Here is a 27862-nt window from a genome sequence, read left to right as displayed (position 1 = left end):
TTCACTTATAGATAAATTAAAGCCATTCTTATACCTACCCTACTCAATATATGCCTTTATTCTAAATAAACACTTGTTAGGCACTTTCTTTCCACTTCTCAAACATTTTCTTCATTTAAAATAATGCATTTTCAATATGATATGATAAGCTATATTTTCATTAATTCCTGACCCTATCATACTGCTGCAGCAACCTCAAATATCACAACAAAAAACAATGCTTTAAAAAATCTTTTTTGAAACATCATGAAAGCAATTTGACATGCATGACAAATTTGTCAAAGGTTATCCTGTTTGCCTATAACAGCACCAGACAAAAGCATAAGCCCTAAAATACCTTAAGTGTGGTTTGCGACGAGACCAAAGATAAATCGCATTGCTTTGTTCATAACACAGCAAATTAGATATTATAATACAACGCAACATTATAAAATACAACGTTTTACCTTACGATGACCTTGTGGACGTTTTTTGTTTAAAGAGACTCTGTTATTTTATGGTTGGCTGGACATTTTGGGGGGGGGGGGCAGAAGGAAAATCTGGGGGGGGCAATGCCCCTCCCAGCCCCCCTGTAGACCCGGCCCTGGCTAGGACACATTTCTCAATACTTAGGTCACTTTTGCAAAACTCTTCACACAGTTCTCCTAAATGACTTTTAGCTTGGCAAAGCAGTTCATTTCACATTCAAAATGCACTACAACTACCAAAACACTTTATTCAGGTCTCAAATGAACTAATTCTTCCAGAACACTAGCAAAGGTTGGCAGCAGACAAACACACTTTGTCACCCAAAAAACAATGACCTAAAAAACACTAACAACATGTAGTATTATACAATTTGTTCTTGTGTAAAACAAGGACACATCTCTGTTTATAATTCACTGCAATATATGAATGAATCGGACATGATTCAGACAAGATTTTTGCACTGCGCAATTCCAAAATGCAAGAATTTCTATACACACCATCCACTGATACAGATACAATAGTAATGCTAATCTACTCTGCTGTGGACAGCTGTGACTGGTTCAATTGTCCAATTGTTTTTATAGCATTTAATTTTAAGATTTAAAATAAATTCTTTAAAATATTACTGTAGAAATGTAGCAAATTGCTGTCTTATTCAGTTTTGCATTGTTATTGTTTTGAACATAAGTTTAACCGTTTTGAAAACAGTATGTAAGCATTTGCAAATTGGTCTGTACGTCCAAAAGTTTTGGCAGTTGTTGTGTCTGAGTGAGAAAAGAATTCATGAAATTTCAGAGATGTAGTCATTGAATGCATTTTGTACCAAAGCAATGATAATTGATCCTCAGTTTAGCCCACATAGACTTCTGTTGTGCTCACTGTGTGAAGAGTTTTGCAAAAGTGACCTATTGAGAAATGTGTCCTAGCGTCTGTAAAAAACTGTAAACCACATTAGGAGTGCAAAAATGAGGAGGTGCAAGTAAATGTCCATTGGTTGTGTTAACAGAATTGCGACCATCTTATTCATCCAGTTATCTGGCATAAGACGCTAAACATTTTTATTTAAGTGTTATATTTCAGATTTTGGTAACAGTTTTATAATAGTGCATTGACAAATCACCACAGTAAATGTTTTTTCCATTTTATTCCTAGTTTACTTCAAACAACTTTATTTTTTTATTTCCTAACATTTTACAACCAACAGGATCAAGCACATCATTAAATTAAGCACAAGATGTCAAAGTTGACTCGACCGTGTTCAGACTCTTCATGATGTTGAAAAGCTCACAGCGGTGTACTGAAAGAGTCATAGAAGAACTTCTAGTATTAGTATGAGCAGACATATAACCAACTGATTATCTTAACAGTGTGAAACTATTAAACAATAAACTTGATAATCAAATCAATTATTTATTTACATGAGATGTTTTAATGTGTTTTGTGTGATTTACCAGAGTAAAGCTCTTTGACTCTTGAAGTTGATCTGGAGACAAAAACTGACTCTGTTGTAATCTTTTATCTTGATGTTTTGTGTTTTCTCTACAGTAATAACACACACAAGCTAACAAACAGAGATGTTGTGTTAAACTCTTTTAAAAATGGAGGCACATTACTGAATATTTTATTAAGTTAAAGTAAATAACTCACCGATGACCACAATGACCAGAAGAGCATTTAATAGAGAAGATATGAGAATAATAATCATCCATTGTGTTTGATTCGGTTCAATATATTTGACTACTGTATGATTCTGATGAATATAATCAACTTCAATCTGACTGTGAGCGGATGAGTCCTCTGTGAATAAAGATTTAAAGTCAAATCTAATGACTGGTAATGTTATGTGTTGAGCTTTAAGCTGTTTTAATAATTACAGAAGAATCACATTACCATTTATATGTAGTCTGGTGCCACTGCTAAATTTTGGAGGTGTACCTTTATTCATACAGTAATAAACTCCTAATTCATTAATAGTGATGTTATTTATAAACAGATGGTTTTTAGATTGAAGTGAATATTTGTGTCTAAATGTTGTGTTGAAGAGAAAAAATGTTGTTGGCAAAGTGCGTAATATCATCACAGGAGGATCTGGTGTTTTCAGTAATAACCAATAAATCTCTTCTTCATCCAGATCACAGTTTATAGTCACATTTTGTCCCAAATCTGTTAGATGATTCAAAGTCTCCGCAGCTTGACACAATATGTGCAGATCTAAATAATTATCAAAATAACAAAAAAAAGTATTATAAATTTCACAAAAAATAAATTATTTTTAAAACAGTTATAGTTTGTAGACTTACATATTAGAAGCTGAATGATCTTCATGTTGATCTCTTAAAATGCTTTCACATGAATGTTTCTTGTTTTTTCACAAATACACTGAGATGCAGCTTCAGACATTTGACACAAACCACTAAGAGGAAGTCAAACTCACAGACTGACAGACGGCTTTTAAGACTTCCTATTGCATCCTCATGTATTGAAGAGGAGTCATGTGTTGTTTATTCGTCTCTTTGTTGTCTGGCGCCCTCTACTGATAAACTTAAAGTTGAACTGAAGCAGAAATACATTTAATGAGGAGTGAGCACCTATAGCAACAAATTAAAACAGCAATTGGGAGTTTACAGTGTACATATTCTGGTGACATGTGCTGTATTTATGGTATAGTTAGACAGTCAGATGACCAGCATGAGTTTCTCACTGTCTGCAGATGAAAGCGAGTCTTGCGTATTCTGTACTGGATTTATTTGGTAATCTGTTTTACTAAACAATGCAGCAGCACAACTAAACACATTCACATGACTAAGAGAGATTATCTGATATTAACACGTGTGTTTATGTACGAATTATTCAGATCAAAGCAGTAACATGAGGATTATTCAGATTCAGCTCTGTAAGTTTATTACATTTTAAATATTTGTTTCATGTTCATTGTTTAATGCATTGTTAATATTTGTGGCAGATGTTTTAGATTTTCATCAGTCCATGTGTTATTATAATAAATGTGTGTTTTTCTTGTTTCTTATAGATGTGTTAATGTTTTGTCAAGCTGCAGTGACGTTAGATCAACTAACAGATTTGGGACAAAATGTGACTATAAACTGTGATCTGGATATAAATGATGTTTATTGGATTTTACTAAAACAGTCAGATTCTCCTACAGTGATACTGCGCTCATTCTCAAACCCAACATCTGCTTTTTACTTAAATGAAACATTTAAAAACAAATATTCAACACAATCTAAACATGATCTGGTGATATATAATATTACTGTAAATGAGTTAGGAGTTTATTACTGTATGAACACCGATACACCTCCAAAACTCAGTAACAGCACAAGACTGAACATCAATGGTAAGTACATTTTTAGTTATGGAAATGTTTGGTTCCAAAATAAGATAACCTCCATTTTTAAAATTTTCCAAAATCTTGTTTTTTAATTGTGCATTCCAATTAATATCAATCAAACTGCAGTTGATTAGTTTTGATTTAAGCCTTCGTAACTAATAAAATGCAGATAATTAGCACAATAAAACACAATAAAAACATGATAACATGATAATAAACATGTTTTGACAAAAATGTTTAAAGCGGAGTTATCTCATTTTGGAACCAAACACTTCATATATTAATGTAGTAGACTGACACTAACAGTGACTGCTGTAACAAAACAAACTTTATTTACAGAACCGATTCAACCGAGTGAATTCAGTACAACAATCACACAACCTCCAACAATACATCAGAGCAACAATCAGATAACTATAACTGAGCAAAACTCAACACAATTCACGACTGTCATCCTCATTTCTGGTCTGATGATTGTTTTTCTGTTCATTACAGGTGATATTTTTAGCTATTCAATACAGTCATGTGATTTTAAAACTATAATGATGTTGTATTATTAGAGGTAATTGTGTAAAAATATTTTTAAGGGGGCTAAATAAAGATAATTCATAAGGGGGCTAATTCATAACTTTAGGCATAGATGACCTGCAATGTTACATCATACTTTCTGTTTAAAAATATAACATCATTTTCCTAGTTAATTTATAAGTATTATGCATGCATTGTTTATTATCTAAAAATGTGATAAAATTGTGCAAAACCAGGTCTGGTGGTAGCTGTTTGTGCTGTTAATAATAATTGTTGGATCAGATCTGGAAACAGTTCAGGACAACTTTATAAAACTGATTTTATAAAACAGCTGACACAAGAACAGCATCAAGACCCAAACCAACAACAGGTAAAACCATTAACTGGCATTACTTATATTCATTATATTAAATGAGTGCAATCAAATCACAGTACAATACTGGTTTGATTACATTGTGAAACATACATTTAGTTTAAGGCACAATTGTTGTTTAAATGTTAATATAGATTCTCCTGTTGATCTTTCAGTATGTGACGGTGGTTTATCAAGCGGTGTAAAAACTCAGCCAAACAATGACAGCACCTACGCTATAAGGATGCCAAAAACATAAACACAAGAGTATTCTTGATTTTATACTTATATACACTTACAATTAATAACAAGTATGAACTATATAACCTAACTTAGCTAGAAAATATCTTGATTTCTCTCTGAAACTAAGCGTCAAGTAACCACACACTGAACTCATCTTTTTGAGTGTCTTTCATCACAAAAGAAAATACTTTAAACATTTTTGTTGTTGGTTATTAGTTTTGTATATAAGCAATTGTGTAGTATTGTTTAAAGTTTATTTTCTGTACAAAATAGTAAAATTAATGTTTCTTTCAATAACAAAAGTAAACTCTGCCAAACAAAATAAACATCGTTCTGTGTTTCTAATTTACCGTTTTTATTTTATTTTTATTTATTTTTTTGTACTTTTAATTGTAACAGCAGATGATCACATAATTTTGTTTTGTTTTGTTTTTAGCCAAAAGTAGGCAACAAAACTTAACATGTTTAAGATGTTTTCCACTGGTTTGGTCACTTTAAAACTACTAATAGAGTCTCACCTTTAACTAGACTGGTGGTTTAACCTTAAACCGAGTTTGGTGTTTTGCTGAAATCTTTGAACGTGTTTGTAAAACAGCGCTCATGGTTTTCTAAACCTCAAATGGAAACAGATCAGTATTTCAGTATTGCTGCCGTGGTTTAAACTTTGTCTTATACTTCATGAAGATGTTCATTGTTTGTAAACCTCGACCTTTACATTCAGTGTCACACATTTGTAACATATGAAATAAACCTTTACACTTGATAAATTTATATTGTCTATTATTTTGTTTAATTGATAGAAAAACAGACTGATACAAAGATTAAACCCAACAAAGGGTCGATGCAAAACATTCACATGAATAATTTAGTCATAGTATATTTCTGTCATTTGTCTTCAGTGGTTTTCTGTTGAATATCAACACCTGATCTTTATTTAAACACCCACAACATTGAGTCCAACCATCAAGTACCTGTTTTCAATCAACAATCAAAAACAAAATACATCACAACCTCTAATGCAGTTACCACAGTAAACATGGTAGATTTCACAAAGATGATTTATTCATGACTTTATAAGCAACATTATCTGATAACATTGATACTTTATTAAACATTATAAGAAATGAAACTGTTATATGAGCAGAAGTTCAGTCGACTCGAGTGTCTTCAGACTCCTCACATGTTGAAAATCTCACTGCAGTGTACTGAACATACAGCAATATAAACATTTAAAATAATTACATTATACAAGTTTAACACTGTGGTTTGGTTTATTTTACAATAGTCTTACAGATATCAAGTCATCAAAACACTTTAATTATTAACATATTTATAGTACATGTATGTATATATTAAGATAATTTACCTAATTTACCTAAAATTCTGTCTACCATGGCACAAAATTTCATCCAGGTTGATTATGAATTACATAATAATTTAATAACTTTCTAATTAACTATAAAGGCATGACGCACTTTAAATTAACCACTTTAAAGCATCATGTCTTGTTCCAATAGAGGGCGACACACAACAGAGACTAATAAAGCATACACACGACACATGAGAAACACAGAAGCCACCCCTCACTAATTTACACTGGTTGTTATTCACAGAAAATAATTTGAAATTGTATTTTCATTTTAAGTATGCAAATGAGTGCAGTAAATTTGTATAGTTTTAATGGAATATATATTTTATGATTTATATAAAATGTGTTCCTTATAGCACAAGTAGCAGTATACAGGGTTCCCACACCTTAGCCAACTTCAAATTCAAGGACCTTTCAAGGACTTTCCAGGTCCAATACTCTCAAATTCAAGGACTAAATGTGGGGACACATTTGAAGGGAGAGCAAGGTTACATTGTGTTACCTTTAAAGATACATTGTTACAGTTCCCTTTCGAGGGAACTCGCGCTGCGTCCCTGGGGTGACACTTTGGGGACATCTCCAGTGGTAAGTGCTTTTGAATGTTTATATCAAATTCAACCAATTGTGAGGCTTAACAACAAAGACAGGGGGCAGAAAGTATGGCAAGGGAGACACAGCGTCTCGTTCCCTTCTCAGGGAACAAAAGTTACATGTACCCAGAGACATTTTCATGTGTCAAACACAACTATGCAAATAAGCATTTTGGTATGAATCAACATTCACATACAGAACATATAAGCATTAAAGCGAACAATTTAGCACGTGTGCTTAAAAAGTCTAGCATTTTAATGATATTATCCAACACTACACAGGGAATAATATGGATTTTTATACTGAATTCTAGTTTTAACTTGCAACAGATATGCCAGAAAAGCAGATCATCCCTCAGCAGGAAGTGTGGCAAAGCGGAAATCCACCAGGGGATTGAGTACAGATAAACAACATCCACAGAATAACAGGAACTACTGATACATTAGGATAAGCCGTGTGAAGAATGTTGTTTGTTCTCCAGACTTTGATCACCATCCACACCCATTGCATTCAGAGAACCTTTCAAGCTTAAAAATTAAGTGTTAAATGAAGAATTCGACTCGACATGTCAAATATTTGATGTGTCCAAAAACATTTACTTCTCTATATTCTTCTTGTGGATATTGCGGTTTACACACTTAAAAAGTAAAAACTGTCTAAGCAAGAAAATGTGCACTGAAAGAGATGAAACACTTTTAACCCTCTTGTTAAATATTAGCATAACTTTTAATGTTTGGGGTCAAATTGACCCTAATATGTGCTAAATAACTTAATTTAAAATAAAATTGTAGGAAAAAACATAACTTTTTTTTTAATATACATAAATTGTTTATTTAATAGGTTCATTTCTATGAAAACGTATCTTTTGTAGCACATACATTTAGTGTATATTTAGCAGAGGTGTATGGAGGACCACAAGAGTCATGCAAAATTTAATAAAGAACTTCAATATTTAATAACTACCTGGACAATAAAAATAGCAATTAATACATTTGTTTAAAAATTCATTAATTAATCTATAAATATATAGACAAAGTTACAAAAAAATTATTATGTAACATTTTATTAGACAATAAAAAGTGAGATTATAAAAATAACGTAGACATGAAATATTAATCCATGAATAAATACTTCAAAGTAATATAGCAATTTACAAAAATAACATAAAACACTCAATAAGTTCATCATTTTAAATTGCATTTACAAATTCCTAATTAAATAATTGAATTTCAAAATGTATTTCAAAAAGCGATTTAAACAGAGAAATAAATAACTGGATTTATAAATTGAACTACAAATACAGGTTTAAATTAGGCATTTAAATGGGCATTTCCGTGTAACGTTTCTGTTTTCATTTTCCCGATGGTTCTCCTTATTCTTCTCGCTATTCGATTTGCTTTCGTTTTAGCCTCACTATTTAGCTTTTCCGTGACTCTTTGGGTCCTTGCAAATTGTCAAATGAGAAATGCAAATTAGCTATGGCCAGGTGGATGTAACAAGCATGCTGATTGGCTCTGATTGTATGTCATGCGCAGATTTATAGATCTCGGATGAGGACCCAAAGAGTCACGGAAAAGATATAGATAAATAGAGAGGCTAAAACGAAAAGCAAATCGAATAGCGAAAATAATAAGGCAAACCATCTGGAAAATGAAAACAGAAATGTTAAAAGGAAATGCCCTTTTAAATGCCTAATTTAAACCTGTGTTTGTAGTTCAATTTATACTGTAAATTCAGTTATTTATGTCTCTTTTTAAATCGCTTTTTGAAATTCCATTATTTAATTGAGAAATTTATAAATGCAATTTAAAATGATGAACTTATTGAGTGTTTCATGTTGTTTTTGTAAATTGTTATATTAATTTGAACTATTTATTAATGGATAAATATTTAATGTCTACATTATTTTTATAATCTCACTTTTTATTGCCTAACAAAATGTTACATAATGTTTTTTTTTGTAACTTTGTCTATTTATTTATAGATTAATTAATGAATTTTTAAACAAATGTATTAATTGCTATTTTTATTGTCTAGGTGGTTATTAAATATTGAAGTTCTTTATTGCATTTTGCATGACCCTTGTGGTCCTCCATAGAGGTGGGAGTAAGTCACACATGTGCAAGTCACAATTAAAGGAACAGTATGTAGGATTGTGGCCAAAACTGGTATTGCAACAACAAAACTTGTGGCTAAAACTGGTACTGCAATCACACAACTGGTGGCCAAATCACAACATGACAACATAAACATCATTTGAGGGCTGAAACTCCACTTTTTAAATGACAATATCCTGGCCGCACTGCTGTTGTGAGTGATATAAGTATTTGAAATGAAAATGATTTCTAGTGACATATCAGGGCCATGTTATGATTAATTGATATACATTTCTTACATACTGTTCCTTTAAGTCTCAAGTCTTAACCTTCAACTCTCAAGCAAGTCCGAGTCAATCTTTGTGAGAATCAAGTCAAGTCACTACTTTATGGCAAGCAATTCATATCAAGTCGCAGCTTGGGTCAAGCAAGTCACTGGCAAGTCATACAAATGTTTAATGATTTAAAATGTATATCTTAAACACTGTTAAATCTACCGTAGTTATGGACTGTGAGGGTTTTATTTGCAACAAAAAATTATTATATGCATTTCTGTTTAAAAGGTGTCCACACAAAACCAAAAAATAAATAAAAATCAAAACTACAAATCCTAATATGTAAATGTAACTGAAATTAGGCCAACATAAAAGCATTAAAAGTGTTTAGGTACAACTGTGTCAATATACTGTTTGAAATGCAAAGTTAGTGTATTGGCTGAATAACTGTTTGACTGACTACATTTTGTATAAGTAAACTATCTAAAGCCTCACGGTCCCACCCCTTGCTAATACAACAAACGGTTTATTCCATCTACACGCACATTTTGTTTATGTTAGTTGAGTGTCTGGTGGAGCACAAACATCTGCGGTGCAGTTGAAATGTCTTTCTCAAAAAAGTTAAATCAGGCCACCAAAAAAGGGGGTCCCAGAGGTCCGGACCTCTGTCGTTTTCTGATGCTCGTCTTATTTGACTCAACGTTCAGCGCTCGTTTGGCTTCTTTCGGCGTCGCGCAGACCGATCGGCATTAGCACTGCGAGACTGATTTAACAGTAAATGCCTCAGTTTGTTTAAAAGCGATCTCGCGGTAGTGTGATGTCATAGGCCAACAGGTCTGCGCTGCGCCCCATTAAGTAAGATAAAGTCAAAATGTTTACGAGATGACCAATCAAATTGACCTATGGCTAAGCCACATCCCTAAACGCGATGAGCCAATCACAGTGTGCATAGCTAACATTCCCTGCTTCCACATTCATTGAAAGTTTTCATTCGTTTTCTTGTCATTTTCAGTTTAAAATGGTCAAACGGTGTGCATGGGGTACATGCAACTCCGACACTATAGTGTATTCTTAGAGGCTGGTGACTTCAAGATGATATAGAGTCTTTCTGTCTCCAAAAATCATCAATTGCCTACTGTGACAGCTGCCATAGTGCCTGTCATTGAATGTTTTTAAATGTACGCATAAAAGCCAAAAATAGCCTACGCAAAAAATATTCAGATTTATAAAACCATGCGTACACACACCAGCAAGCAATATTCCTTTTATAAATCACAGATCACCGGAAAATCCCGCCCTATACACGCCCATTTTTAACCATATATAGTCAATGCAAATCACCTCCTGTATGCTGATCCTCATATTAATGAGGCTGGGATCGTAAGCTAAATGTGCCCAGCCAATAAGCACAAGCCATTTCGTAATCCTCCAGCATTGCAGTCAGGCAGCATTACAGGGATTACCGAAGCATTTACAGAGCCCTATTTTAAAGATCTAAGCGCATTGTCTAAAGCGCACAGCACAATGTTGGGCGTGTCCACTTTGCTAATTTAACGACGGGAAAAATGGTTTGAGCGCATGGTCGAAACGGGTTGTTCCTATTTTTTTTAAAAAGTAATGGGAGTATTTTGGGTGTAACCTGCAATAAACCAATGAGAGTCTCACCCTCATCCCCTTTAAAAGCCTGTTGCGCTGGCGCTATGTCTAATCCCTATTTAGATGACGGACTTTGTAAACTGAAAAACTAAGCGGAGGAAGAAGATCCCCAGTTTAAGATTAATGTTAAATAATTGTGTTGTTTTTCACTTGTATTGAAATTGTTATTTTTTTATTAAAACCTTTAAAACCCGTTTTTTTTAAGTCATGGAAGTAAAAAAGCAGGCTTTTAATTGCTTTAAATGTATGCCTATCCAATATCATCAAAAAATAATTTACAAGTATGTAAGAAAAGGTACTTTATTTGTAACAAACAGGAGATAAAGAATTTACAAACGGCTCTCCGCACGTTTCAGCACTTGGATAGCGTCACAAGTTTTTTTAAGCATTACTTAAAAATGTTGCTCATCTCACCATATCCGCAGGTACAGAGTCATCATATACAATAAATCCGTGAGGTAGCATTTAAAAAACATTTAAAAACAGATTCATTTGTTTAAAGCGAAGCATTTATTTACTTACCAGGCTACAGTTGAAGCAGCTCTTTGCACCTTCTTACATCTCATAATTAATCGTCATTTATGTCCAAGAGACTCAATAATAATCTTTAACATTCAATCCTTTAATCTTTCATATTTAAAAGCGTTTTTGTGATGCTGTATTCATGTGTGTGATAGGCAAACCCGCGTTGTCGTCCCGCGCCAACAATGCGCCAACAATGCGCCAACAATGCGCCTGAGCACACCTCGTTTTCAGACCAGAACGACCATAGGCGCAAATGCATTTGCTATTTAAACAATGTGAAAATGATAGTTGCGCAGGGTGGAAACTAGCAAAAGACACTTGCGTCGCGCATTGCGCCGGTTGTTGTCATGACTGCTGGGTGATCGATGGCTGTGTGATGTGTGTGTGTGTGTTGTTTACCTGTGGTGCCGGGTCCTCGTGTGTTCACTAAACTCCGCCCCCTTGTTTCAGTAGATTGTTCACCGGTGGTGTCTCGTTTACCTGTCCCTTTATATTGCACGTAGTCCTGTCTTCCGTGCGCGCTCATTGTTTTATCACAGTCCTGCTGCCCTGCCTTGTCCTGTCAGTCGTTCTCTGTCTTCTCCTCTGTTACCCCAGGTTTGGTTTCGGCGTTCGGAGACCCGCCTTCACCCGGACCGCTCGCTTGTGGAACATTGGATTATTTTGACTTTGTTTGTTTTTGATACAGCTGGTTCGCTTCGTTTTTAGGCGGTATACCAGCTGTCTCCCTCTCTCTCCGGTTTGCATCATCACCCGTGAGTGGAGTTCACCCATTTCACCTTTGTGGATTATATTGACTCTAACAACTGTTGAAGATAGAGCCCATATATTTTTTACAGCAATTATATGCTCTAACACCTTGCCAAAATCACTGCATAAATCACTAAAATAAAATAAATATGTGTTTTCTGCTCCTTTTGTGCACGCGTCTGATTTATGCGTACTGTTCTCCAGCAGCACGAGCATTCTCCTCTGCTATACAAAAAGCAGACATATAAAAAATTAATCATTAAATTTAAAAACATAAATATTAATTTTCTTTTACCTAACAGACTTGCATTAACTTGTACACGTGAGAGTAAATATGTATTTTAATGTAATAGGTAAACGCATGTTTCCTCATGCAGGTTTTCACATAATATTTAGGACTAACAATATTATAGAGAGAAACGATTGTCCAGGAGCTTGATGGCTGTATTTCTACAATTTGACACTTGATGATAAAAATGCACATTAATTAAGGACAATTTTTGGTTATTTACACTGCGTTCTGCAGTTATTTAATGGATATTTGATGCTATCCATCTGTCGGTTTATATCGCGCTCCTGTAGTGGACAACGTGACCTTGAGACAGCGCTGTTTAAATATTTAAAATGATTTTTGATTTAAGATTGAATTTTATTGTATATGAAACAATTCTCAGTACAAGTGCAAATAACACTGCTGGATTTCATAATCATGATAACATGGATCTAACATATGATAGTAAAATTAAATGTGTGTGTGTTATCAATACTTATAATAGTTCTTGTCATATTTACTTTCTTTAATCTGATTTCAGTTCACTTTCTCGCCATCTGTGTCACCAATTCCCATTAATGGTCTCCAAAATGTGAGTACGGCGTCAAGTTTTTCTTTATAGAACACAACCTTTGCATGGAAAGTTGTGCGTATGCAAGCCTTATAAATGAGGATCCTGGTCATGTGGTTAGGTTGCGCACTTGTGTGCGTTCAAAAACCAATATTTATTTTTTAAAAAAGTTTTTTGGAGTCATTTAACTCAAGTCCAAGTCAAGTCTTAAATCATGAATGTCAAGTCAAGTTAAATCGAGTTTTTCTTTTTAAATATTTGTCAAGCAAGTCTCAAGTCTCAAATTTGCGACTTAAGTTTGATGACTTGATGACATATGACTTGACTCGAGTCCCCCATCTCTGATATTTTAGTAAGAAAATAAATGTAGTAATGAAAATAATATATAAGATTTGGTTTATTTGACAACAGTTTTACCCTTTTCCACGTGTTAATAGTAAAACACTCATTAGATCAGTTTCACAGGACTATACTGTATTTATATGTGGTAGATTGAAATATGTATTTACAAAGAAATGGTTATAAATCATATGTATTTACAGAGAAATATTAAATAATTGAAATGTGTATTTACATAGAAATATAAAATAATTTAGAAATATAAAACAATTGAAATCTGTATTTACATAGAAATATTAATTCATCTAAGGTTTAATTAATCTGTGAAACAGTGAAAATACATTACTTTACATATGGTGTGAATATGTTTATAACTCATATACTGTTACCTATTGAAATGTGTTACCTTGAAATTATTAATTCTTTATTCTGTGAAGCGTAACTGTTTAAGTTTATAACTGTTTATAAAATGTAACGATGTTATTTGTTTGTTATTTTAGTTAATCTATGTCCTATTAGATTTATGTGTTGGGTACAATAAGGGTTCGATCGATTACTTTTGCCTGCTCGATCGCAGGGGGCGATCGATTGCTTTTGCCTGATTCACTTCACTGGGAGAGAACTCGCGGGGTTTCTTCATTACACATAAAGTTCACAGTGGGGAAACTTCAGCATCTTTATGAGTTTTCTTCTCCCTCTTTTCAGGTATTAACTGAAGGAATAAAATGTTACAATGGACTAATATGATGTTAGAACAAGGTTTAAAAGTATATAAATGCTAAGATGATACTGATTGTGTTTTGGGGAAATGTTTAAATGTGTACTAGTTTAGAGATGCATGAGCCCAGGCGTGAAATGGCGTAAGGCCCAGATAACAACACGAGGCTATATATCGAGAGTTTAGTGTATTTTTACGTATTACATTTAATGTTTATTTCTGTTAATTTAGTACTGACTGATTAATTTACTTAGAAAAATGTAAATATATTGAAGAATGTGAAAAGTGAATTACAGTTTAAGATATTAATGTATGTTCAGATGAGAGTTATTTGAAGAGTACATGTTATTTTTAATTGTCTGTATCAGATATTCTAAAAAGCTGTATTAATTCATGCATCATTGATTATTAATAACTAAAACTGTATTTAATTGACAGTTTATGTAAAAATGTGTAAAAGAAAAAGACAATTGATGTTGTTTTGTAAAGTTTATTGTCAATTGTTATGAAAATCATTACACATAAAGTTCGCAGTGGGGAAACTTCAGCATCTTTATGAGTTTTCTTCTCCCTCTTTTCAGAGGCATTACATTTGGAGGCACCGCTGGGATCTACTCTTCAGAGGGTGGTTGTCGCTTACCTGGCAGACAACTTCTGATGCAGTACATCCCCTAAAACAACCCAGATCAGCAGTGGGGTGGAAAAGTTCCTGAAGTAAAGGCAAGAAAGAGAGAAAGAACCGTAAACCTGAGGCCAAAGAGATCATCAGGTGAAACAGATAAGTTCATTCAGTCTCAAGTAAGCCACTACTCAGTGAAAAGGTCCACTCTAGTGTAAAAATGGAGACAACCGTGCTAGAGGAAATGCAAGTTGAAGTCATCGGCATGTTAAATCCCCTATCCAAAGACAAACTTCTCAGTGTTTGTGAGTTCCTGAAAATATCAGATCAAGAGAATGTCCCATCTAAATCACGCATGTCCCTGATCTCTTACATACTGCAACATCTTGAAGAGGGCATAGCAGAGCTAGAAGATGATGGCATGTCTGTACTGTTAAGCTTGAGAGATAAAATAATAGAATTGAATACAGTCACTGAAAATGAGTCAGCAGAACAAGGCAAACTCACAGAAAAAGATAAATTGCAAAAGGAGTTTGACGAACTGAAGTTCGCAATGAAACAAAAATTGACTGAAATTCAACAATTGGACGAATTTGGCACAAAATCAAGCGTTGTCCAGCCTCAACCACAAATTGCTACGCCTTTTGTAAATGCTCAACATTTAAGCTCACCATGGCGCAAAGATTTTAAAATTTCTGGACAAATCGGCGAGCCAGGTCAAAAAGAGAAATTGACCTTTTCAAGTTTGGCACACCAGATTGAGAACGGTCTGAGCAGAGGCTACCCAGAATGTGAGATTTGTGATGCAGTCATTCGTGCCATTTCTCCTGGTTTACAGTTGCGAAGCTATTTAGAAGGAAAGCCAAACCTAACTCTACCTACGCTCAGACGAATTCTGCGTTCGCACTTCCAAGAAAGAAGTGCAACCGAACTTTACAAGCAGCTTACCTCTGAATGCCAAGGAAACAAAGAAACGCCTCAGAATTTTCTAATGCGAGCTCTAGACCTGCGTCAGAAAATATTGTTTGCGTCTCAAGAGGCAGAATCAGGCCTTAAATATGACCCAGCATTAGTTCAGAGCATGTTCTTACATACTGTACTCACCGGTCTCCAAAGTGACAGCATTAAGGTAGATCTGCAGCCTCTTCTTCTTGACACAAAAACCACAGATGAGGCTCTGTTGGAGAGATTAAACATTGCTTGTGCTAATGAGTCAGAAAGGCAAAAGAAAAAGAAAACCCATGTACAGCACACAAGTACTGCTGTTCATTCAGTTATGTCCAGCGATGAAACTACTGATAAGAAATCCAGTGTGACTCCTAGTGCACCAAAACCATCCTCCAGTGTGTTGTCAGAACTTAAAGAACTGAGAACTGATGTAGCATCACTAAAAACACTCAGTGCTGAAATAGCTCACATTCGAGAATCATTGCAGCAACCAGCCTTTGCCTCACCACAATGCGCCGCTCCTACACAGAGAGCCTTTGACCGAGAAATGGTTCAATGTCCAGTGCAACCATATTGGGCATCACCGGGTGCCAACCCAACAAATCTGAGCACTCAATTCCAACCCCAGTATATGCCTCGACAATATTATGCACCGAATAGTCGTCCCCAAGCAAGAAAGTGCTTCAGTTGTCAGCAGCAAAGAACAGAGGACCGTTGCACGCATTGCTTTAGATGTGGCAGTAGTGAGCACTTCCAAGCAGGATGCAGGATTCGTGGTATCAAGCCTTCAAGAGAGACTTCTTTAAATGGAGAGAGGTTACTTCCGCGGGACAGGGAGTAGCCAGACCCACTGACCCGTCCCAAATATGTGCAGCCTGTGGAAAAACGGAGAACCAAATGAAACGGTGTTCACGATGTAAAAAGGTACTTTATTGTTGTAAAAACTGCCAAACTCACCATTGGACTGAACACAAGCGAGCTTGTATCAACTTACAGAGTTCAGTGTCAAATTCCTGCATTACCATGAGTGTTCACGCTCCCTGCAAAACCCAAGTGAATCAGTATTCCCCTGTGACATCATTAGTTGGAAGGCAATGTCTCATTGAGTGTTACCTGCACGGCCAACCAGCTCAAGCACTATGGGACACAGGCTCCCAGGTATGTGTCATTGATGAAGTGTGGAAAGAGAAATACTTACCAGAAGTCCCGTTGAGAGATGTTTCCAATATCCTGGAGGCTCCAAATACATTGAACCTTGTGGCTGCCAATGGCATTGAGCTGCCCTATATCGGGTATGTTGAAGTGAAATTCAGATTATCATCACAGACATCACACCAAACTGAACTTGTCATTCCTATGCTTGTAGCTAGGGGTCAGAACCTCTCACACCCTATAATAGGTTTCAATGTGATAGAGCAAATTGTGGACTCCATTGAGCAAAAACAACCAAACACTGTCAACAAAATGTTGGAGAAAACTGTGAAAGCTGCATTCCCCAGCTTAAAAAGGAGCAAAGTGCAGACATTCATCCAACTGGTGAGTGCAGAGAATTTATGTGAATACATAGTGAAAACTACAAAAGTGCATGTTAACATTCCCAAACATAGTACTGTGCAGGTCTCATGTCGAGTGTACATGCAGCCAGTTAAAGAGGATAGCACACTCATTTTTGAACCTGATGTAAACCCCCAGTGGCCAGAGGGGCTTGAATTCACAGACAGTTTAGTGAGGCTGAGAAAAGGAGCCCCAACAAATATCGTGATTGAGGTGTACAATGACACAGATCACGATGTAACTCTCATGGGACAGACCCCGATGGGTACAGTACAGCTCGTCAAGAATGTATTCCCTGCTAGTATGTTTGATGTGCCCACAAACCCTACCTCTGTTGGGGTATGTAATATCCAGACTGCAGATACTTGTCCCGATAACATCAGTCCCGATGAATGGGTCCCACCTGTCGATGTCAGCCACCTGAGTAAACACCAGAGACAGGTAGTAAAGCAAATGTTGAAGGAAGAGTGCCATTCATTCTCTAAGTCAGACAATGACATTGGGTGCATCCGGAACTTGCAACTGAGTATCTCCCTTAAAGATGATGAACCAGTCAGTCGTACTTACATGTCAGTACCAAAGCCTCTTTATCGTGAGATGAAAGAGTATTTACATGACCTTATAGCCCAAGGCTGGATTGAAAAATCTAACTCTTCCTACTCTTCTCCAATCGTGTGTGTGAGAAAGAAAGATGGCAGCCTCCGGTTATGTATCGATTATCGGGACCTGAACCGAAAGACTCACCCAGATAGGCAGCCAATTCCGAGGGTACAGGATATTATGGACAGCCTTGGTGGTAATTCTTGGTTTTCGTCATTAGACCAGGGGAAGGCCTACCACCAGGGGTTCATGTCCAAGGAGAGTAAACATCTAACAGCGTTTGTGACACCATGGGGCCTATATGAATGGGTCCGCGTCCCTTTTGGTCTGATGAATGGGCCCGCAGCCTTCCAGCGATGTATGGAAGAGTGTTTAGAAGGCTTGCGAGATGAGATATGCATCCCCTACCTGGATGACACCTTGGTGTTTAGTAAGACCTTTGAGAACCATGTCCAGGATGTAAGAAAAGTACTGCAACGACTTAGGCAACACGGCATCAAACTTAAGCCAAGTAAGTGTGAGCTTTTCAAACCTGAAGTACGTTACCTGGGTAGAATAGTCTCAGCAGAGGGAAGTAAAGTTGATCCTGCTGACACAGAAGCTGTCCGATCCCTGAAAGACAAACAACCAAAGAATGTTGGTGAGCTGAGAAGAATGCTTGGTCTACTTAGCTACTACAGACAGTACATTAAAGATTTCTCTCGCATTGCTAGTCCTTTATATGACCTGTTAAAGGGTACTCCAGAAAATACTGCTCACCTGAAAGAAAGCAAGAAACGATTAAAGACAAAGTGCATGAAAACTGCTGTTCCCTCGAGTAAGCCCATTACTTGGACTGAACAACATCAAAACACTCTTGACCAACTGATTGACTGTTTGCTTCAGCCTCCTGTATTAGCTTTCCCAGACTTTTCACAGCCTTTTATACTGCATACCGACGCATCAGCTCAAGGTCTAGGTGCAGTATTATACCAGAAACAAAGTGAGAAACTTCGTGTGATTGCCTATGGATCCCGGACTTTATCAGCTGCTGAGAAAAACTACCACTTGCACTCAGGCAAGCTAGAATTCCTCGCTTTAAAGTGGTCAGTCACCGAAAAATTCCGTGATTATTTGTATTATGCCCCAACCTTCACCGTATATAGTGATAACAACCCCCTTACATATGTCCTGTCAACTGCCAAATTGAATGCCACAGGTTGCAGGTGGGTCGCTGAATTGGCAGATTTCCACTTTACAATCAAATACCGGCCCGGCCGTGAAAATATTGATGCTGATACATTGTCCCGATTACCCCTTGACATTGGCACAATGATGAAAGAGTGTTCTGAGGAGTTGTCATCTGATGTAATAGGTGCAACGATTCAAGCTGTAGAAGCTCAAGAAGGTCACAGCATCCCCTGGTCAGTGTCAACCAACTGTTCATCTCTTGAAGCTCATCCAGCAGTCCCAACAATTACTCCATTGTCTGTGAATGAGATCAAAGAGGCGCAAACTAATGACCAGAGTATTAGTCCTGTGTATGATTGCAAACTATCCAACACCAAACCGCAAGTGAAACATCTCAAATCATACAGCCTAAAAACAAAATGCCTGTTTCGGGAATGGGGAAAGCTTACTATTAACAAGGATGGAATCCTCTGCCGAATCACTTCCACACGCACACAAGTGGTCCTCCCTGAAAAATTTAAAGGAACAGTCTTGCGAGAGCTGCATGATGAAATGGGCCACCAAGGGACAGATCGCACTCTTTCACTCATCCGTGAACGTTTCTTCTGGCCATATATGCAAGCAGACATTGAGCATTATGTCACCAAAACATGCAGATGCCTGAAGCAGAAAAAGCCCTGTCATGAGACAAGAGCCCCATTAACAAGTATTGTTACGACCCAGCCCTTTGAACTGATCTCAATTGACTTTCTCCACTTAGACCGCTGCAAAGGAGGTTTTGAGTATATACTTGTGGTCGTAGATCATTTCACCCGATTCGCCCAAGCATACGCCACTACTTCCAAGTCAGGGAAAACAGCTGCAGATCGGATTTTTAATGACTTTGCCTTAAAATTTGGTTTCCCTTCTCGCATCCATCATGATCAGGGTGGAGAGTTTGAGAATCAGTTGTTTGAACAGCTTCAAAAGTACTGTGGCATCATCGGCTCCAGAACGACCCCCTACCATCCGCAAGGCAATGGCCAAGCCGAGCGTTTTAACAGGACATTGTTACAAATGCTAAGAACGCTCACAGAAAGTCAAAAGTCGAACTGGAAAGACTCCTTGAATAAGCTACTGTATGCTTATAATTGTACCCGCTCAGAAGTAACAGGATTTTCTCCTTTCTACCTGTTATATGGAAGGTCTCCAAGACTGCCGGTCGACATGTTGTTTGGCTTGAATTCAGAAATGTCTACCTGTAATCAGAAAGAATATGTGGAGAAATGGAAACGCGGAATGGAAGAGGCATATGAAATTGCCAGAGAGTGTGCTAAAAAATCTGCTGACAGGAGCAAAAAGAATTTTGATGGTAAGGTAAGAAGTACCACACTGCAGCCAGGTGATCGTGTTCTGGTAAAGAACTTAACACCACGAGGGGGCCCTGGAAAACTTCGAAATTTCTGGGAAGATAACATTCATGTAGTTGTGAGACAGATGGGTGGTGAGCTCCCAGTTTATGAAGTAAAGCCAGAAAAGGGAAAGGGACGATCCAGAGTCCTCCATCGTAACTTACTAATGCCTTGTGATCACCTACCTCTTAAAAATGCTCCACTTGCAAAAGTCAGACCCAAATGTGCATTGGAAAAGCCTCAAATCAGCCATGTGGAATCTGATGATGAGAGTGACGATGAATTCAATTTTCATTATGTACAACCACAAGTACCTCAACCAAACTGTGTAGTTGAACCTGAAAGTCTCAAATCACTACCTACCATAGAGCCTAATGAGCAGCAAAATTGGGTCCTGGAACAAGTTCCTGATTCAATGTCGTCTGAGGAGAGTGACCAAGAGGATCAAGAACCACCTGCAGGGACAGACCAAGAGACAGAACAAGAGTTAAACTTACCTGTTGATGAACAAGTCTCTGCTCCCATGTTATCCCCTGAAAGTGACCAAGAGAGTCAAAGAGAGGAAACTAACCAGCTACCTACAAGGCAAAGATACCCACCAAGATTACTTACCTATGATGAACTGGGTACACCAACTTATAATGTCAGGCAACTAAATGGGATCTTGCAAACACCACAACCAAACTTACCGTATGTGTCTGCTTATGGACTGCCGACATGGTTGCCACCTGTTCAGCAATACTGTTTCCAGATGCCTTTTGTGTATTGAGTGCACTAAATGGGAACCATGAACTGATAAATTTGCTATTTGCATTATAGACTGTTACAGTCTGGCATTTTGAACTGATGGACTGTTCTGTTTTGGAAATATTGCCTTGAAAATTCTTTGAACTTTTAAAGTTTGAAAAGTATGGACTGTTTTGTCTAAGGACAATTGCCTTTAACAGTCTTGTGACTTTGAAATTTTGAGAAAACAATGGACTGTGTGCCTTATGAATCAGTCTTGAGAGACTGTTGAACATTGAAACTCAAAGAAACTATGGACTGTTGTTCTTTACCTCTTTCAAGTTTTGCACTTTAAAATACTTAGGCACTATTTACTTGCTTCAGAAAGTGAACAAGTTTGGGACAATCTATGGACTGTTAAAACGGAAAACCGTTAAAAGAACTCTTGAAAACCGTTCGTGAGTAAAAGACTCTTGTTGAAAAAAAGAACTATAATGTCGAGACGACATTTATTCTGTCGGGGAGTGTGTGGTAGATTGAAATATGTATTTACAAAGAAATGGTTATAAATCATATGTATTTACAGAGAAATATTAAATAATTGAAATGTGTATTTACATAGAAATATAAAAGAATTTAGAAATATAAAACAATTGAAATCTGTATTTACATAGAAATATTAATTCATCTAAGGTTTAATTAATCTGTGAAACAGTGAAAATACATTACTTTACATATGGTGTGAATATGTTTATAACTCATATACTGTTACCTATTGAAATGTGTTACCTTGAAATTATTAAGTCTTTATTCTGTGAAGCGTAACTGTTTAAGTTTATAACTGTTTATAAAATGTAACGATGTTATTTGTTTGTTATTTTAGTTCATCTATGTCCTATTAGATTTATGAGTTGGGTACAATAAGGGTTCGATCGATTACTTTTGCCTGCTCGATCGCAGGGGGCGATCGATTGCTTTTGCCTGATTCACTTCACTGGGAGAGAACTCGCGGGGTTTCTTCATTACACATAAAGTTCGCAGTGGGGAAACTTCAGCATCTTTATGAGTTTTCTTCTCCCTCTTTTCAGGTATTAACTGAAGGAATAAAATGTTACAATGGAATAATATGATGTTAGAACAAGGTTTAAAAGTATATAAATGCTAAGATGATACTGATTGTGTTTTGGGGAAATGTTTAAATGTGTACTAGTTTAGAGATGCATGAGCCCAGGCGTGAAATGGCGTAAGGCCCAGATAACAACACGAGGCCATATATTGAGAGTTTAGTGTATTTTTATGTATTACATTTAATGTTTATTTCTATTAATTTAGTATTGACTGATTAATTTACTTAGAAAAATGTAAATATATTGAAGAATGTGAAAAGTGAATTACAGTTTAAGATATTAATGTATGTTCAGATGAGAGTTATTTGAAGAGTACATGTTATTTTGAATTGTCTGTATCAGATATTCTAAAAAGCTGTATTAATTCATGCATCATTGATTATTAATAACTAAAACTGTATTTAATTGACAGTTTATGTAAAAATGTGTAAAAGAAAAAGACAATTGATGTTGTTTTGTAAAGTTTATTGTCAATTGTTATGAAAAACATTACACATAAAGTTCGCAGTGGGGAAACTTCAGCATCTTTATGAGTTTTCTTCTCCCTCTTTTCAGAGGCATTACATATACACTTGGCAGACACTTTTATCCAAAGTGACTAAAAGTAACTTCAAGTCAAAAAGTAGGTTTAAAGGTTTAAAAATACAATTATCATATTTTTCAAAGATTTAAAAATAGCTTTGGGGTCAGTTTGACCCCAAACATAATAGGAGGGTTAAATGACTTGAGAACAAGTAAATAACAAAATTAAATTTTTTTAAATGTAGATTCAGGAGCCATTAGTAAATGTTAAACAATTTATTTCTCTGAATTAAGAAAGACAGATGGATGTTTCAAATGACATTTGTGCTTTTATTTAAGTATTCAACTCCACAAATGTATAAGCGTTTGTCTACATTTTGCATATTTACTCTAATGTTTATTTCAATTTAAATTCAGATATTTTTGAATAGTCAGCTGTTATGACTTGCTTGCTTATTATTCAAGCAAACACTTCTGACAATATAAACAACAACAAAAAATTAAATCATACACGAAAAGCCATTGATGTTGATGTTTAAGACAATTCGTTCATATTAGCCATACGTTTAATAGTCAACTTGACTTCGGTTATGCTATCTTGATATTTTTCAGAAGCTGGCCTAAAATCCTCTAAAGCATCTTCATACTCTTTAAGAGCTTGCTTAAGCCGATCACGCTCAATACTTCCTAGGATGCCCTGAAAAATCATTTCGATCCCCATTAATAGCACCCCAAAGACAACACCGCCTAATAACCCTGTTGCAATGACCCAACATGTGCCTGTTATGCCTCCCAGAATCGCCACGTTTTGAAATAACCAACCGACCACAAAAGGGGCTACCAAGCCTGCAAAACCACATTGAATTCCACGAAGAACTTCTGAAACTTTTGCACGTTCAGGAATAGACAGATCTCTTGTCTTCAGTTTCTCATATAAGTCAGGTTCCAGCTTCTCCACCAGCTCCTTGTCAATCTTCTCCAGCCGAGTCTGGATCTCACGGATGCGTTGAATTAATACATCGCAGTTGGCCTTAACAGTAGCGCTCTCGTTCAGGGTGATTGGATTGAAGCGCAATCCCAAGTGTTCCTTTAGAACATCAATGAGTTGGTTGGTGGCTCTGAAGTTGTTCTTCATCAGTTCTACGATCTCTTGACTTTTGCGGATAAGCGTCTCCCTCATTTTAGGATTTTCAGGGTAGAAGATATCAGCGAAATTCATTGTGCTTTGTGTCCAAGTCTTGAATAAAAGAGAGATAATGAATTAAGGATTACAGTGTAATAGGTGATTCTGTTTAAAAACAAAAAGCTGAAGCAAAATCAATTTTTGTTGAGGCATTATAATTCTTATTTTCAGATACTCTTGCCAAATTTGATGCTGAATGACAGGAATAACAAGTATTTAAAGCATGTGCTGTAGATGGAGAAAGCCATTTGTAATCTGGGTAATTGTATATAGCAAGGGAGATAGTCTGTACACTTTCTTGGAGAGCAGACAAAGCCTTCATCCGAAATTGCAGTACATACTGAATTATATGAAGTACCTCCTAATCGATTGTTAAAACAGTATGAATATGGATAGTATGAATGAATTCGGACGTACTACATCCGCATCAGTCTGCAAAGTGACTGGCTGTGTCCGCATACTTTCATATTATATAGTAGGAGAGGCAAGTAGTTTGTCCGAATTCATAGTATTCGAAAAACAATTTATAGTATACAAAAAATTACCTGGATGACCTACCAGACGAGGAGTTATTCAACAAAAAGAAGACGGAGGGACGTAGTTTTATTCAAAAATGCCCGAAAGCAGTAAAGTGCCTCTATTCAAACGCAAATACATATATAAAACAGCTGTCCCTTGTGGTTAAATTGCGCTTGTTTTACATCATAATAACTTGTTGTTATGAAGACGTATGTCACGTGATCTATCAACATGTCTGGTCAAAAGAAGTAGATTTTTTTGCATGCACTTAGAGGGTTTTGCAGTCAAATTTGTTAAATGACAAAAGTGACATAAATTAATATAGTATATATGAACTTGTCAACTTGATTAGCAAAAGAAAAAAAAAAGTTTAGGTTCACTAAATATCAAAACCTTTTCATTAAGGGAACTCGTTTTTTAAGCCTTATTTTTTGTTTTCTCAACTATTTATTTGTCACAGTTGAGGTTTGTGTGTTCAGTGGTGAATGCATCATGCTGCATTAGAGTAAATTCACAACAACTGTTTAAACAATTCACTGATCTTGGAAAATAAAATATTGTTTTAAACAAGATTTACAGCTAAAAATCTGTGAAACAATGTTAATGTACAACATTAAACACTTACACAATCATTAAACTATTAAATGTACTGCAGTAACCTGTTTTAGACAATTAAAACATATTAAACATAAGGTGCTAAGCAATTATGATAAAAATATCTTTTGTTAATCATGTTAGGATTTATTTAAAGATAATTTTGTTTATAATATGCACTAGCCAAACTGAGTTTATTTTAAACAACTCATGTGGTTGGAAAATCAGCTTAATCTTTACAAGATTTTGTCTTACATTTGGACACTGCACTAGCATTAAGTATAAACCGAGAGTTTTTGAAAATGTACAGTACAACAGATAAATTGGATGGATTGATATTTACACAATATTTCCCATTACTATTTCCAATTGAACTCAAAATGTTATGAAATAAAAGTTAAGTTATTGTTCTTGCTCACCTGGGTTTATTCTAAAGAACTGAAGATTGTGCTGTTGGTGATTCAGATCTCAGTCTCTAACACTCTTCTTATGTTTATTCATTCAACTTAAATGTTGTACTGGACAGGAATGAAACCATTGCATTTTATACTGCACTGTGTTACTTTCACTTTTACGGCGACAATCCTAACTGCACACAAAAAATCCCCTAGGACAGGGAGGGGGCTCATGTCCTGGCTGGGTTTGTTTAAAGATTGTTTACTGCTGAATTGTTTTCCTACTTCAGTGAAGAACTTCCTGTATGTAATTTGTAAAAGACAGGAAATTAAGACTGTCTGTGAATACGAAAAAAATGAGTTAACCAGTTTATAGGTTAATACAGTTATGTTCTGCTAAACCACTGTTATTTGTAGTAGTAATATTTCTGCATTGGAAATGATTTACTTACAGATGTAGTAGTGTAATAGAAAAACAATAGACCCATCTGAAATGATATCCACACCACTTGTTCTGAGTTATATACTGTTTCATTGAAAGTGGCATGATCAAAATAATAGCAGTGTGATGTTTAATTGGAAAATGAGTTCATTCTCTCTTTTTGTCCTTTGTTAGGAAAGAGTGGAAGTAAATATTTCTCCCATTGTTATAAAATATATCTGCTGCTGAATTTCTAATTAAAATGGACCATTCAATCATTACTCAGAGGAACAACGCAAATTGATTAAAAAGTTGATTTGAGAGGGGAAAATGTAAAGAAATGCAACAAAGTTTATGATGCTCAGCTTTAAATGATCTCAAATGCTTTAAAATGGCAACAAAAAATTAAAGCACATGGAAATAAACAAGCAACTACGGTTAATACAGATTGAAAAATAGTCAGGAACGCAAAGATTCAGCCTTTCATCACCTCAAAGATGATCTAAAATGATCTGTAAGTACTATGACAGTCAGAAGACATCTGAATGAAGCTAAGCTGTTTGCAAGAAGTCCCCGTTAAGCACCATTGTTTAAATAAAGTCATGAGCAGAATCACATCAACACATCAACTGACCCAAAGAAAAATGACGTGACATTTTGTGTCCTGAGCCACAGTACACCGTAAAGACAGTTGAACATGGTGGTGCAAAAATCATGGTATGGGTTGGGCCTATTTATTGCACACAAGATAAAATCTATCAGTTTGAATACATCAGAATACCTGAAGAGATTATGTTGCCCTTTGCCAAAGAGGAAATGCCCCTAAAATGGGTGTTTTAATAAGACAACAACCCCAAAAACACAACAAGAGGGCAAAATCTTGTGGGGTGACATTTTTGACGCATAACCTAAAAATTGTCAGGAACTGGATCCTGGGTTGAAATACCTGTTTCTGGGTGACAGAAGTTGGTTTACTTGATTTGACACAGATGTGCAGCAGATATCAACAACAATGGTAATGCAACTAAATAGTTACAATTCAATAGTTTAAAGTGAAGTTAAATCTTTAAAAAAATTCAGTTTTAAGTGTTGACACTGCTAATTTTATTTTATTTTTTTACAGCTTAATATTCATTTTATTTGCTTCCCTTTAAAAGAACAAGACATACTAAATTGTGTTTATGCTTTGATTTGTAATTGAATGTGTAATGTTTTTAATACATTTGAAATATGGAAATAAACTCTATTTTTTTAGAAGTGGATAGGTCTTTTTTGGTATAGCTTTCAGAACGCTCCCAGTTTGTCTATTCTGGAACAAATAAATCTTAGACTGTTAATTTACTGCAAGGTGTACCCCAGGGGTCGGTGTTGGGTCCTACTCTCTTCAGTATCTATATGTTGCCTCTTGAGCAGATTATTCTGAAATACAGTCTGGGATATTTCATTGTAAATACATCAGCATTTACAATTTTATCAGCTTGGTTATTGGTAATACAGGTCTAGATGAAACAGAACTTCCTACAATTAAACGGTTCAAAAACTGAAATTCTCTTGATTGGCAGTTCAACTACTGTAAATAAATGTAATAACTTTAGATTTACTGGATCTAAATCCAGTCTGGATGGGTGCCTGATTCTTCCTTCTGCACATGTCTGTAATTTGACTCTTGATGCACAATTGACTTTTAACACTCATTTTAAGAATGTCACTAAAGTAGCTTTTTATCATCTTCGGAAAATTGCACGTATAAGACCATTTATTGCCATGCCTGATGCCGAAAGGCTCATTCATGCCTTTATAACATCTAGGCTTGATATTGCAACTCTCTATTTGCAGGGTTACCTGCAAATTTTATTAAGAGACTGCAATATGTGCAAAATTCAGCTGCTCGTGTTTTGACCTATACACCATCATGCTGCCATATTACCCCTGTGCTTTCTCAACTACACTGGCCTCGCTACGAACTATGGGTTGGAGGTCGTTCTCTTGTGT

General features: G+C 35.8%; 1 protein-coding gene and 1 long non-coding RNA gene across 2 annotated transcripts; one reads left to right on the top strand and one right to left on the bottom strand.

Annotated features, from left to right (window-relative positions):
• Positions 1-4169: 4169 nt before the first annotated feature.
• On the top strand, positions 4170-5060 carry LOC129452776 (uncharacterized). The gene is made up of 3 exons (XR_012365970.1): positions 4170-4312; positions 4582-4715; positions 4874-5060. It is a non-coding gene; the product is annotated as an uncharacterized lncRNA (long non-coding RNA).
• Positions 5061-23019: 17959 nt separating this feature from the next.
• LOC129454186 (single-pass membrane and coiled-coil domain-containing protein 3-like) lies at positions 23020-25629 on the bottom strand. The gene is made up of 2 exons (XM_055218701.2): positions 25474-25629; positions 23020-23995 (listed from the first exon to the last, which is right to left on the bottom strand). Exon 2 carries the CDS (start codon positions 23975-23977, stop codon positions 23294-23296), a length of 684 nt encoding a protein of 227 aa, XP_055074676.2. The 5' UTR covers positions 23978-23995; positions 25474-25629; the 3' UTR covers positions 23020-23293.
• Positions 25630-27862: the final 2233 nt, after the last annotated feature.

Source organism: Misgurnus anguillicaudatus, chromosome 23 (genome assembly GCF_027580225.2).
Source record: "Misgurnus anguillicaudatus chromosome 23, ASM2758022v2, whole genome shotgun sequence".
NCBI lineage: Eukaryota > Metazoa > Chordata > Actinopteri > Cypriniformes > Cobitidae > Misgurnus > Misgurnus anguillicaudatus.
Note: the sequence above shows the minus strand (reverse complement) of the source record. Positions and strands in the feature narration are given on the sequence as shown.